The following is a 15016-nucleotide window of genomic DNA, read 5'->3' on the forward strand; positions in this document are numbered from 1 at the left end:
TGCAATAGCAGTCTTGTATAATATTTTTGTCATAATCAGATTATAGGTCTCCGGGTTATGCAGTTGCAGTTTAGTTGAAAAGTACAAAAACTGGTATCCTTTCAAGTTTGGTTATGAACATAACTGAAAGTTATTGTTTTTTAGATTTCATGTAATTCCCTTTGTTATAGCTCTACTACTTATTTTGTGATTAAATTTCAAACTCTGGTATCTATACTTTTTGATTTGAGAGTAAGTAATCGACTTTATAATTACTTAATGAGTGGCACAAAATATAATATCCCTAGTTCCACTAATAAACAAATTCCAAGCCAGTGTCACCTTTGTGGTTCTGGCGATGACAAACATTAGTATCATTTACTCTGTTCTACCAAAAATCTTCATGTCTATAATATAAAAAAATGTTCAGCAATAATTTGTCATTAGACACTTTCCTCATTAGCACTGATATTGGTAATTGATAATAACAGTATCAACATATTCCCTGTAATCACTGTATTTAAATTATGAGAAAGGATAGGAAACAAAAAGCAATATTTTCTTTCCAATATTTTTTTTAACAATAATAAATAATATTTACAAATATAATACAAAGTTAATATTCTATATCACAATTGAGTAAAAAAGCACAAAGGAAAACATACAAAAGTACTTTGATTACAATGTATATACAATATTATATCACATTTTATTACAATAAGGTTACTTTGTACTTTCACAATAACATGTTAAGACATTCAAATGTTCACAAATATGTCTATAATACATAAGCAGTTATAAATTTCTAGTAATAAATTATATCGATTTTAAACATTAAATGTAAAAATATTTATTATTTTAATGTATATAATATATATATATGAAGCATTTAATAAACCTTGGCATGAAAAGCATGCTTTAGTATAAACTAAAAAGTAACAAATTAATTATGCCGCAAATATGGACAGTATTTTTCATTATTTCTAAACAATAAAATAAATCAATATAACAAAGATGCAAATTTATGCTAAGGCAAAGTTTATGCTAGCTCTTTCACCATAACTATAATTTCATTAAAAATGTAACCGTAAAAATATTTAAAAAGTACATTTTTAAAATTATTTTTGGTTTTTTCTTACAAATTGCTTATCTATCTTGCTGAAAAAAATAATATGATATATAGACAACCTGAATTGACTAATACATTTTATGTGCTAATATAAGATTAAAAAATATTTAACCCTTTTAGTGAGTGAACAAACAATAAATATTTAAAAAAATCTCATAAATTATCAACATCTGGAAATTCAGTTGCAAAAGAGATTTGTGGAAATCCATATTTTTCAAGCGATCAATTGCTACCAGATTTATATTCCTCTCTGTATTCTTTTCCAAAAAAATATTATAAAAGTCTGGTGATCTTATGTTTGTTAGCTGACAACTAAATATTAGGTTTATTCAATTGTTGGTACAAATTTGACTTTTCTTATTTATATTGTTGCCAAGTTACAAAATTGTAAAAAATAAAGGTCTATTTATTTTCATTTTGGGTTCGTAATTTTAAATTTATTAAATGGACGAAAAAAATGAATTAGATAAATAAAAACGATTTAGATGACGAAGATTATTAATATTTGATTCTTTTATTAAGAAAAATAGGACTTCTAAAATTTTCCATGTTATGTCCATCCCTTCCATTGTCTTGTGCCAATTATAACAGTTGTACTACAATAGGGGATGGCAATGAAAGGGTTATTTCCTAATAGCAATATTATATTTTGTTAAACTTTTTACCACCAAATCTAGTTTTTCCACTGCCTGTTATAACAGATATGGTAAAAATGAAATGATATATGACTTCTTACTAGAAATAATATACTTTGTCACCTTCTCCGTTGTGTAGTGTTCTTGGTTCTATAGAGTGACATAGTTTGAGTTCATTCTCACCAGTCTGGACTTTATGCTGTTGCATCAGTCATGTATAACACTTCTTTTTTTTAACATAAGGCATATTATGTTGTCAAATTTATATTGAGTTTTAAATTTTTATTATAAACCTTATATCTTATACCTGAGGAAAACTCCAACCCTTGAAAAATTTGTTTTATTTTTTACATATAATGATGGCAGTGTTCAAGATCCTATTCTACTTTCTTACTTTGTTAACCCTTTTATTACTCTTGCCCTTTTTACATCTGATTTTCCTAGTGCCTAAAGCCTGTTGTAACAGATGGAGTAATGTTAGACGTGGTAATGAAAGGGTTTTACAACTTCTTACTAGCAATATTATACTTGTTAGACCTTTTACTACATCTTGTTTTCACACAGTTTGCTGTATGTTGTAACAGAAGGACGTGCCAGTAACAGAGTCATAATGTATTTCTAACAGTGCAACCTGATGTAAAAATTTATTTTGAGTACCGGTTTATTTTATCAATTATAGATATTACTAAATTGGTTTGTTCTGTCATTACTGATATCTAATCGACATATTATAACAATTCTGTCTTATACATGTTACAATAAAGGTAAATACATATATATTATTCTTTAGTAGATACAAAAATAATAGAAACTGCTTAAATTGTTAATTTACTAGAATTTTTTTCCTTTCTTAAGGCTTACCAATCTATGCTTCCTGAGTTGGAATTTAAAACTTTGGAGAGTGGTCATAGCACTTAAGGGTTAATATTGTGTTACAATTTTTAAATAAAATATAAGCTATTTTAAGTTATACAACACTATAATACTTCAATAGTTCAGAATTGTATCATTTTGTCATGTTACGATTCAGAGTTGATACTACCACCTAATAATAATGACAATCAAAACATTTATTGATTGTAATATAACCACTTGATCTGACGGTCTGTAATAAAATTAATTCTATTAAATTAATAGACAAAGTAAAATCCCTCGCAATAACTAAGTAAAATAGCACCTATGTCACATGAAAACCTGCATTGAATACTGTGCACTAATTGTAAAATCGATTATTACAAAACGTTGTACAAATTATTAACAATGGGTGAGCTCCAATACGAAAAATCAGTTCTCTACTGGAATGGTTACAAGAAATGCACTCACCTCCTCCCTATTAACAAACTAACCGACTCTATGGTAACAATGACGTGTGAGTGTGAAGGATAAGCAGGTCAGAACTGACGCCCCGAGAACGGTCGATCCGGCAGCTTGGGTGGCGGATTGGGCACTGGACGCCTGGGTAACAGATAACAGAGATACAACTAAACAGCTCTCATAACTTGAGTCAGTTTCTACAGATGAATAAACAGAAATAAAACAATTAGCAAGGGCTCAAAGGGAAAGCTACATAAATAATACAAGCACTTGTAAACTTTGTTGACATCGCCATACAATAAGCAGCAATTACGGAAACAGCAAACAATTACGGAAGACTTCACAAGATTCCTACTTTGTTATCAGGTAGTTTCAATAGTAAAGAACAGTAATAAATCATACCATGATATGTCACAGGTTTACCCTTTCTAAAATCTTAATACAATAGATATTGTATTTAATGTTTTCCTTATTACCCAAGTTTTGGTATATCTAGATTGGCTGGAGGACTCAATAAATTTAATGAACTGTTAATAAAACAGAATTTTATTTTTGAGTACATATGCTATTTATAATGGAAAAATAGATTTTAAAAATGTAAAAAACCATTACTTGGGTTTGAAAATACCCTAAGAATCCTTTAAAACTTTTAAACAATAATATTCAAACTGTTAAGTTTAGCTCCAGTTCACTTTCCTCCAAGTGCAGCGTCTGGAATCTGACACTTCACAGACTTCATTCCTGCAGTCATATTCGTCTGAAGAGGTCCAAAAACATCGTAGTGCACTCAGTTTTAGACAACTGATGAGACAATGAGAATACCTCTTTACCTAGATTACACTATATTTTGTAGTCTACGTGTCACTAAGGTGGACACGATGTACAGAGTTCATTTTGAGCTTCTTAGTCGCTGACTCTTCTTGGCCTCTGAAAGGAAGGTGAACTGGAGCTAAACTCAACAATTACATTGAATTAACCCTTTCCACCATAGCTACATTATGTAATTTTCAGGGAGATGCATTCTTTCTAGATATTCAAAGTTGAAATTTAAATTGAAGTGATGGTCTGTGCTTGTATTCAATACTTGCAGCTTATGTCCATGTCTGCCACTAGCAAAAACTACACAGCTCTCAATTGCTAACATATTCAAGTTTACAGTTTTTACATAAGATATTGTTTTACTGTAAAAAGTTTTTAAATGAACAAAACCTTTTCTCATAGTTATCCTATTGAATTTTAAGCATAACTAACAACTCCATATTTTTCTGAACATCCCTAAATAATTGGAACTGCCTTTGAACTGGTTAAGTTAGCACAAACTCAACACTTAAGATACATGTTAAGTTGCTATACTGATTTTACATTTATGTATCATGTGCCCCATTTTAATAGTGTAACATTATATTGATTAAATTCAGCACAATGTCTTTAAATTTTATAATCTGAAAGTACACATTACAATTATTTAAAAACTAAACATAACATATATGTTAACATAAATAAACTGGAATTAACATACAACTATAAATTAAAGTAATTAAAATTGTTGTATTTATGGGTAATTTTGAAAATTAAATTTAACAGCTGAAATTACATAAACACTCTTAGCCAAACATGAAGATTCATGTTATTACTGTTATATACGCCTGGGGCTGAAAGTGTTATATAGCAATACTGGACTAGCTACAGTACACAATGTTAATACAATAAGTGTATGAAATACTATTTTGTATACAGAAATATTAAGTAAGGATGAAAATCTTGTATTATTGAATGTTCACTTACCTGAACCACTTCCTGCATGGCTGAACTTCAACATAACAACATTCCTTACAGTTTACTATCTCTCTGAATGCTCTACTAATTTTAGGAGCTCATTATTTTACTCCAAACTCATGTAAAATACCCATTGAACAATATCCTAACCTAATTAGCTCTTTGGTTGTGGGATGTAAGATTTATTTGGAGAGCTGACAAACTGCTTTAGTCAAAATCCACCAGACGTTATAGAAAACACTTAAAAAGAATACTAAAAATATAACATTTTATATTTTAACACGTATTTAATACCAGTCCACATTAAAATAATTGTTCTCTCTGTTAAATGTATTAAATACAGCACAAACGCAGCTGATTAATCAATAGCATTGATGACCGCCGACAACTAATACAGCCAGGTGAAAATGTGCGGCAATTTTTAAAATGCAAAAGTATATTTTATTTTTAGATACAATTTGAATAAAGTGATTGCTATTTTTAAATTAGTGTTTTTAGTACGATAGGTTTCATTGAGAGTTTTTACGTCAGTAACTCCAAGAGCATCAATCCCAAGTAATTAAGTTTAAAAAAATCAATGTAAGATTTTATTCTTCTTCTCATATATGTGTAATATAGAGAGTCTAATAATAGTCTCTACATAAATTTTATTATATAGTTACATGGACCAAGTGGAGCCCAAAACTAAATGTAACTATCTCTTTTTGTTTACCGTCTATATGTATCTAAATTTCTAAACTAGATTAAATTTGATGTAGTGCTAAAAATATCGTGTTCACTATAATGCTTAAAAATTTTGCAGAAGTTATACAACAACAATATGTGGAAAGATTTAAAATAATAAGTTAGTTTTAATTATATAATTATCCTAATGCAATGCAATACATATAAAAATAATTTAAATGTTAAATTAATTAGCAAGTAAAAATACAAACATTAACTAAATACATGAACTATCACAAATAAATAATTGCTTGCTACATCTACACCAAGTGTAATGGCGGAGTCTCTAACAACACAATTCAGCTGTTGAAGACATCACTAACATAAATGATAATGTGTAAATTGTTAGTGTGGATCTTTTCATTTAATGTTTTACATATATTGCACGCATATTATTATCATACTATAACCAAAGAAAGAGTAATCAACAAGAAGGTCAGGTATCAATTTGAGAAATAATTAAAAATTAAATACGTAATTCTGGGTTAAGTATTAAACAGTAAAAAAAATCTGTTTGGGTTCTGTTAAAAAGATTTTCCTTTTTTATATTTCAGGAATTTATATTACCACAGCTGATGTCCTTTGTCCTTTAATCTCACATACTAAAAACGAAATTAATAACCAACATATAATTTTAGTTCCAGAAACAGTACAGCAAAGATGACATTCTTAACCAAATCTACTTACTGAAATTCAAGTTTGCATAATACTATGGCATGATTACATATTTGACACTAATTTGACAAAAACAAACTGTAAATAAACAGTACCCTGAGTGTATCTTTCTCCTATTTAATTACAACTTTTTTATGTATATCTCATAACAAATAATTACCAGCCTACTGCAATTAAAATATACAATAATTTGCTACCACTATAAATTAATATGAATAATATCGTCCTTTAAATATTTATAAAAGATGAGGGGTTCTATTCCCTATGTGCCCTCTGGAGAGTTAAGAAATTTCATGTTTTTTTGTGATAACACATCAGCTTATTGTATACAAAAAAATCAGATCATCTGAAGATTATTAAACCAGTTGTACACCATCTGAAGTTTTATCTTCCAATGCCAGACTTTGATCTGTGCCTGTGCAGAATTCTTGGAAATCAGGTTGCTTAGTATTTTCTCCAAACGTATTTTCTTTAAAATATCATACAATAAATAATTATACTTAAATTTGTTGGTTTACTACCCACTATATATATATATATATATATATATATATATATATATATATATAAACACTGGTTATTTAAACACATATGTGACAGAAACGGCCAAATACAAAATCGTAAAAAGTAAGGGCTCTGTGGTAGTGGTAGCGCGCTCACCCGGCAAGTGAGAGACGTGGATTCGAGTCCCGATGGAGCAAGTACTTTTGTAATTCAATCTTTATTCAAATAAAATTCAATAGGCTATTGCTGCTTATACATATTTAATAATTGTTTAAAAGGCGTTTGACAGATATTTGGTTTTAGGATCATATGTTTGTTTGGTTATTTAAACACATATATGACAGAAAGGGCCAAATACAAAATAATTAAAATGTAAAAAGTAAGAGTTCTCTTGTATAGTCGTAGCGCATTCACCCGGCGTGAGAAACCCAAATTTGAGTCCTGGCGGAGCAAGTACTTTTTGTAATTCAATCTTTATTCAAATAAAATTATATATATTTGTTTTGTGTGACAAAATGTCAATTTAATGTACATCAGATATTATGGCTGTATTAAAAATAAAAATATTAATGTAGTTTGATTAAGGTTTTATTGATAATATTGATAACATAAAACAAGAAAATATTAAAACATTGTTTAAAGTAGACATTAAAATTTTAGATAAATAAAAGCTATAAAATATTATTACATATTTAAAAAAACATCTGAATACAAATAAATAATCAGCGAGAATAAATAAAATTGGTGTTGTTAGAAACTACATTTACATAAAAAATGAAGTGTATCTAAACTAATTAAAATTCTTTCTATCAAATAATTCAAATTTTAGCCTTAGTGAGTTTTGCATAAAACTGCTTGCTCTGTGAGCAAATAAATTCTTTATACAGCAGTAAAAAACCAAATTATGGATTTTAGTGAACATTTTTGTATGTAAATCTAAGTTATACATACCTTTATAGAATCTTTCATTTGAAGACATGTTCAAGTTTTAAGATTTATGTTGTATTCTGCAAGTTATGGTTTTATCTACAAATTGTTATTTTTTAAGATTTTACAATATGAAGCCAACTAAGGGTTAATTGTCAATTATGGCAACATCTACAAAAGTGTTCCCTTCAAAAATATTTAATTTTTATTTCATCCTACACAAACAGTGCCTATATTACTAAAACAATTCTCCTCTTTATTCTGTTTCTATCAATAAACTACAAGGCTTGTTTACCGGAATATGATTAAATAACAGAAATAGATGTACAAAATAATCTGAAATTAATTGATATTAACTAATACTCAAATGTTTAGTATACGTCTTTTAATTTTTTGTTAAAAAACATTAACTTGTCACACTAAGACACTGTAGATTTCCACTTTCTGTTTTTATACACTAGACTACACATGGGTGATAGTGTGAATGGTGAGGTGGTGGTTGTGCATGAAACAAATGAGTGCAAAATTAAAATAGAGCCAAATCGGATGGTAACAAGTAAAATGTAGAAAAAAATTGTAGCAAGAGAGAAATTAATATGAAAAGAAAAACGAATGAACATGTGAAATTGAATGAAAGATTTGGGAGAGCAAAAATACTCGGACATGTCTTTTATATTTACATTTATTTGCAATACATTAACTAATATACACTAGCGACAATGAGGTGCAAATAACAGTTAACTTTGCACAAAACAATGGGTAATTGACTTTTATACAACTTAACTTTGCACACTATTAACAATATAGGAATGTTTCTATATTCCCCCTATGGCAAACAGGTAACACTTTACAACGGGCGGGCCCCTAGTTCTTGTGATTGTTGTTGGGCTACGTCAGGTTTACCACAGGGACAACAAATCTTTAGGCTTACTTTCTGCTGAGAATGTTTTTGAATTCGGTTATCTCCATCGTCAAAACTGCCTTCAACACAGGTTTTCCGCAATACTTTCTACGACTCGGTAATGTCACAACAACCTCAAGAACTTGGCCCTGGCCCTGACATTAAATTATAAGGCTTAACTAATGGAATTATAATGAGCGTACAAACCAATATAAATTGGTATTTTTAACCTGTTTTTGTTTACGTCAATAAGAATAAAATGTAAAAAAATGTACAAAAACACAAACTGTACTGTTCAGCTATTATTAGAAAGCACTGGCTCTAATATTAAAAGTAAATATATATATATATATATATATATATATATATATATATATATATATATATATCAGATCTCACTGTTATTGGAAATATAATATTATTATTAACTTATTATAAGAAAATTGTTCACAGAATTTAAAATCAGGTATAAATAATTTGAAGGTTTTATTAAATTATATAAGTTACAATAATGTTTAAAATTAATAAATCAGTGTTTTGTATATATATTAATGAAAACATAAAAGAATATATTTACTTACAATAAGAAATACATGATACAATTTGATATTCTGCAAAGATTAATAATTTTTAAGCTAAATATAAAATACTCTTATGTATTTTGTAAACAATTTTAGTATAAAAATAATTAATAAAAACTAAGGTTTGTAATAGAGAAGATATACACAATATATGTAAGATTTATCCTTCTGAACTGTACTAAACCAATGCCTCAACATCTACTTCTTTGCTTCATTTCAAAATCTAATATCTGTTGATAATAAAATGGAATATTTGAAAATTTTTAGTAATGCGACACCACATACTTTTATATGGCATGAAAATTGATCAATATGGGGTCACTTCACACACACAGGCTTGTAGTAAACAGACTGGGAAAAAAATAATGCCTTTCATAGGAGAATTCCAAGTTTTCATCAAAAGCCTTCATTTAAATTTGTATGTAAAAATATATTAGCATGTTAAACTTATCCCAAATACTGCATTATTTTTGTACAGAGTGATAAATAAGTCCAGAACCCAGCTATATACAATAATTTGTCAATGGGCTAGTCCAACACGTGTTGACTGAAAAACTACATAGAAAAATAATTTTTAAATTGTTCGTCATTCTAAAGGTCTTGCTGAAACAAGGACAAGGGCATAAAAAAACTAATAGAACGGAGTTCCGAAGAATCTAAAAAAGTGTAAGATGATTCCACAGAATTAATATAGAGAGAGAACACCTTATACAGTTTACCTTGCTATGAAGATGACGCTGTGGGTTGTTTAATTTTGTTTTAAACCAACAAAATAACTTCTAACATGTATAACATTTCACAGCATATTTATTTGGTTTATTCTTGCGTTTTTCTCATTGCTTCGACAATTTTAGTTAAAACTTTGGTGCCGTTTTGACCTTTTAATTTCAAAGTAGTTTTGCCTTGGGCCTAGAGAAATATATATGTAAATATGTATTCCTCCTGAAAAGTGTTCACTTATGTCTGGTTTATACCTGCTAGTAAAACCTAAACTGGGTACAGCAAACTGAAGTGTCACCAAATCTGGGCAACCAACCCTATGGATGTCCAGGATAGGCACATTATGTCACAAATGTTCAGATATGGGGGTAAAAAAAGCTTGGCCAATAGGTCTAGTTATTGCAGGGGTGACTATTGGAGCATGTGGGGCCCCATTATTGTTAAAGGTCTTTTTCAAGTCTGATCTCATCCGGTCTCTCCTATCCGCTTTGACTGGAAGAGCCTGGAACAGAGCTGGCTTCCCTTTTTCCAAGGTGACATGATTGAGATAGGACCCATTATCCCTCCCTTCTGATGGTTTCTCAACATAAGGCATTTCTAACCCCAACTTTACACATTCCTTATATTCCGTTAGTAACAATTTTAATTAGAGAGATATATAAAGTTAAACAAAGGAGTACATAAGGAATCAATTATACGCACTTAGAGATTTCTCTTCTCTAAAACAAATACAAAAGCTTTTATTGGGGCCCTCCCTCAACATTCATCTTACTTTTAGCTCTTTTACATAAATAGATTCGGTTGTTAATATTTATGTTCTAAAACCCTCAAGTAAAACATTATATTTCATGTTCAATATCTAATGCACAGACATTTTAAATTGCTTTCATCAAAGATTTACTCTTTTCCGATTCACTGCCATTGTTCTCGGCTCTTCAAGATCTTGAAAATTATATTCAACGTATTATTTGCTTACATGATTTCCTATCAACCCCTAATGGGTGGTGTAAAAACTATATGTTGTTGTCGATTTGCAGAATTTCTTTTTCAAAAGCTAAACTATCAACAATATTATTTTTCCTTCATATCATATAAATATTTTAAAAGCTTTTGTGTAAAGCTGGAAAATATGACTGGTGCTTTATTTCTTTCTATATTACCTATTTGTTTTAGCAGACCCAATAAAATTATTTTTTAAATTCGTATTGTAATGGTAAAAAACCTCCACCATTGAAAGGGTTAAAATAATTAAAAAACACCATAGTTTGTGATGTTTATAATGTAAACACCTCAATTTCTATATATGTTATAAAGAGACAAGATAAAAGTTCATGGTTTGAAGCACAATATTCTTAGTAAATTTAAATGTAAAAAATTACACAATTAAAGAATGTCTTGTGGATATAAATGAAAATTTTTTAAAATCATTGAACAGTTAGAGAAATATTTAGAAAAAATTTAATACTTTCTTGTTCCAAATAAATAAGAATTGAAAAATCCTAAATTTGTTTTATGTTTATATAACTTAATTTTATTTTACAAAATTATATAACAATACCCAATTTTATGTTACCCAGGATGTTATTATCTACATGTCTACCTGCCTGAAAAATATTATTCAATGCATTTCCTATTGATAACATGTTAATGCAAACTTCACATAAAACATCTTTTTCCATAAATTATAAATTGAATATACCTAGAACTATGGTTATATAAAAATTGTATTTACTTTGTAAAATATGCAACATAAACCAAAATTACTGTCATTTTTCAATATCATAACCAATTTTCTAAGGGTATAATAGTCTTAACAGAATTAAAATAAAAAAACAACAATTACTATTTTTTATTTCATTGCTTGTTACTAAATATTTTCAATACTAAAAACCAAAATATATTTAAATGGGAAACACACTGTACATGTAACCATGTCGTCTTCAAAGGTCCATTAGATAACGTGATGACAAACAATTTATTTGAATCATATAAACTACAATCTATTTCAATATTGAATTTGTTTATGACAAAATATTCTTGGTTAAATGAGTTTTGATGGCTTTATAAGGAATATAAAATTGTTAAAGAGATTTTGGAACTCTCCTAAATGCTAAATTTAGACAAACTTTCATTTCTTAAAGTTGTTTGTTAGCATGTTTAGGCAGATAAAACGTTATAACAGAGAAACAATCTTTTGTTTGATACAATGCCTCAAGAGTGAATACATCTGTAAAAATTGTAGAAACTTCTCAATGAAATACAAAAATAAAATTGAATAACTCTTAAAAGACAAAGAGTTAAAGAAAGGAAGATTATTGAGGGCCCGAGTCAGCACACGAACTACCGTAGTTGACGAGTTAAGCACTAAGAGTAGAGCTGTGAATACTGATCACCAACCTATTGCTAGATGCAGAGAGATCGCAATAGATCAAACTTACACAATAGTCAACATCAATACTATAGTACACCATAATTATACTGTAGGCCTACTAAACCACTAGTCACAGGATTATTGTAGTAGAGAGTTATAGGAAAGTCACAGTCATTCGTTATTGATCATCCCAAGTACTTAACAATTTTACGTTTCCTAGTTAAAAATAATTTTTCGGTGCATTAGAAAATAAAATAGATTTTTTACACTGTCTGAGAAGGCACTGTAACTGATGACGACAGAGTCGTGCGACCTGACGAGACCTCGTTGTCCCGTCTCCCTTGCCTTTCTACACTGTGCTCGCAGTGTTACCCGAAACGTTTTTATGAAAATAACTCCACACTACGATCGAGAATGACTATGACTTTGTTACTTATAATATATCTATGTCACAATATCGGTTATGAATATAAATCGTTACCTATTCAAGGGAAAACCGAATTAGGAATGCGTTAATATTTTGTAACCCAACACACTAAGCTACTGAACTCTGGTGTGTTTGTATTATCACATCTCAAACTAAGGCAAGACACGATCCTGTAGAACAAAAGACTATAGTGCGATAGAGATCAAAAACTTTGGTACACATTCGCGCGAATTGACCTTCAACTCAGATTTCTACTGGATATATTTTACGCAACGAACAAAAACACATTAAACGCTAAAGGTCTCTCTACACTTATGAGGATTTATAATGAAATAACCTAAAACCTACAAGAATGTCATAACACATTACTTTCTTTCTCTTATTATTTATATGCTAGTATTTTTCTAAATTAGTTATCGACAACAAAAAATACTAAAACAGTTTATACTTTTGCAAACTAACCAGGCTAATTAATTCAATTGAACACCAAACTCGAGGACTTAATACGGCTGCAAATGAACAACAGAAGATTGCCACTACTAATACTTGAAGGCTACACTCAGAACTGGAAGCCTGCCTGAGGGCGTATATACAACTGTACAGAACTGGTACAAGCAATTCTTACAATATATAGAAAAATACAATCACTAAATTATATAACCGTAAAACTGTGTACCATTGGCTAACAAAAATAACATTACGCTGAACTCAAAATATGTACAAATATAAAATTATACATGTTGTAAGTGTACGTTTTACTCCGGAAGTTTGGGTTCAACGTTAACCTCAGAAAAAATGGTGTTACGTTTTCAGTTCAGGTTTGCTCCCAATTTCAAAAACATATTATATCTCTTTTTAACAAGGTATTCGAAACTCAACACATATCATATAATTAATTAATTTGTTAACACAGAAGCCAAACTCCAAGAGAAAAACCGTCACCTCAAGACATTAAGCCACCTTCTACAGCCAAGCTTTTCAATTATTTTATACATTACAGTTATCTCTTTCAATGAAAAATATTACTTCATAGAAACTCATTTTCCTGATCCCCAAAATTAAAGCCTCAGTAATTGGCTCATATAATAACTAAATTTGGACATTCAATACACAATTTAAAACATGCCCTTTTGTAATATGAACATGAAACTTAATTTTGATAAATTAATTACACTTTTGACATTTAGAATATTAATGATTATCACTGGACTAGCTCGAAATAGGATTACTTTAAAAGATATATCCATTAGCAAGATTATATTGTACTGTAAACTATTCAGTCCAAAAAGAACATCCGGCTTTTAAATAACAAATAAAATAAATATTGCAACAATATTATAATATTGTTACATATAATTTGTAGCTCTTAAGAAGGTGGGTTAAGTTTTATTTTACTATTCGTTTAAAATATATGAATAGTATTTTATATTACAATATTTACTACATTTAAATTTACTTCAAACATATGTTTCTTTGGATCTTATATTTTACCGTTTATAATAATGAGCAATACCATGTATTTGTTTACACACATTTATTATCGAATTGTTTCCTTTTTTTGGCCAATCAGAAAGATCTTGTTTTGTTTTTCACTAAATTAGTTTGTTACATTATTATTGTATGGTTGACCTGTTTGTGTTTGCTGCGTCTGTGATCACATAGGTGATATGTTGGTCCGGACTAGTGCCATGTATTTTGAGTAAATGCTAAAAATATATATAAAAAAATTTAATTCATTTATATTAAAGCAGTAAAGAATTTGTATTTAACTAAGAATATTCGTATCAAGAACATTTTAAAGAACAAAATCACAAACATAAATAGCAACAAATGACATAAAAGCAACAATTTGCAACAAACAATCAGTGAAATAAATAACATTAACAATATTTATAAGCAAGACCAATCAAATCTTTTAAAAGATTAACGTATATATGAAATTGTTTTAACAACAATAAATAAACTCGTTAATTGTCTTTATTCAAATGTTGCATAAAGTGAAAGAAATCTTGAAAACAGTCTGTAAAAGAGAATTAATACTATGCAATCACAGGTGATTAATATTATATTATTGAGTGGTTGTAACTTTAGCAGTTTTATGTCAACAGTGGCTCAGCCATTGGTTAGTCCGGGGGTTAGCTCAAGCTCGGTACAGCGCACAGCACAAACACACTGTAACGTAACGTATGGTAACATGTGCCTACTTGAAGCGGCTTGCGAACGCGTTGGTTAACTCGTTGACTGCAGCTTGTGTAGCGGCTTGCATTGCGGCCTGCTGCACCCGCTGTGGTATCTGGGGCATGGGCATCCCCATCCCTCCCCCTCCACCTCTCCTGAGCCACACAAACAGGTTA

The 15016-nt window shown here is 29.3% G+C and overlaps 1 protein-coding gene across 15 annotated transcripts in view; it reads right to left on the reverse strand.

Annotated features, from left to right (window-relative positions):
- Window positions 1-536: 536 nt before the first annotated feature.
- The window catches only part of LOC124360027 (dynamin), a 102497-nt gene continuing 88017 nt past the window's right edge, over window positions 537-15016 (reverse strand). For 11 of the 15 annotated variants that reach the window (XM_046813268.1, XM_046813267.1, XM_046813259.1 and 8 more), the window contains 2 exons: window positions 14867-14995; window positions 537-3198 (listed from right to left, as the gene is read on the reverse strand). In XM_046813268.1, the coding sequence (XP_046669224.1) occupies window positions 3135-3198; window positions 14867-14995 (193 nt within the window). In that variant the 3' untranslated portion in view covers window positions 537-3134. Of the gene's footprint in view, window positions 3199-11125; window positions 14996-15016 lie in introns of those variants that run through there. The other 4 variants (XM_046813274.1, XM_046813272.1, XM_046813261.1 and 1 more) reach the window with 3 other exon arrangements.

Source organism: Homalodisca vitripennis, chromosome 4 (assembly GCF_021130785.1).
Source record: "Homalodisca vitripennis isolate AUS2020 chromosome 4, UT_GWSS_2.1, whole genome shotgun sequence".
Classification (NCBI taxonomy): Eukaryota; Metazoa; Arthropoda; class Insecta; order Hemiptera; family Cicadellidae; genus Homalodisca; species Homalodisca vitripennis.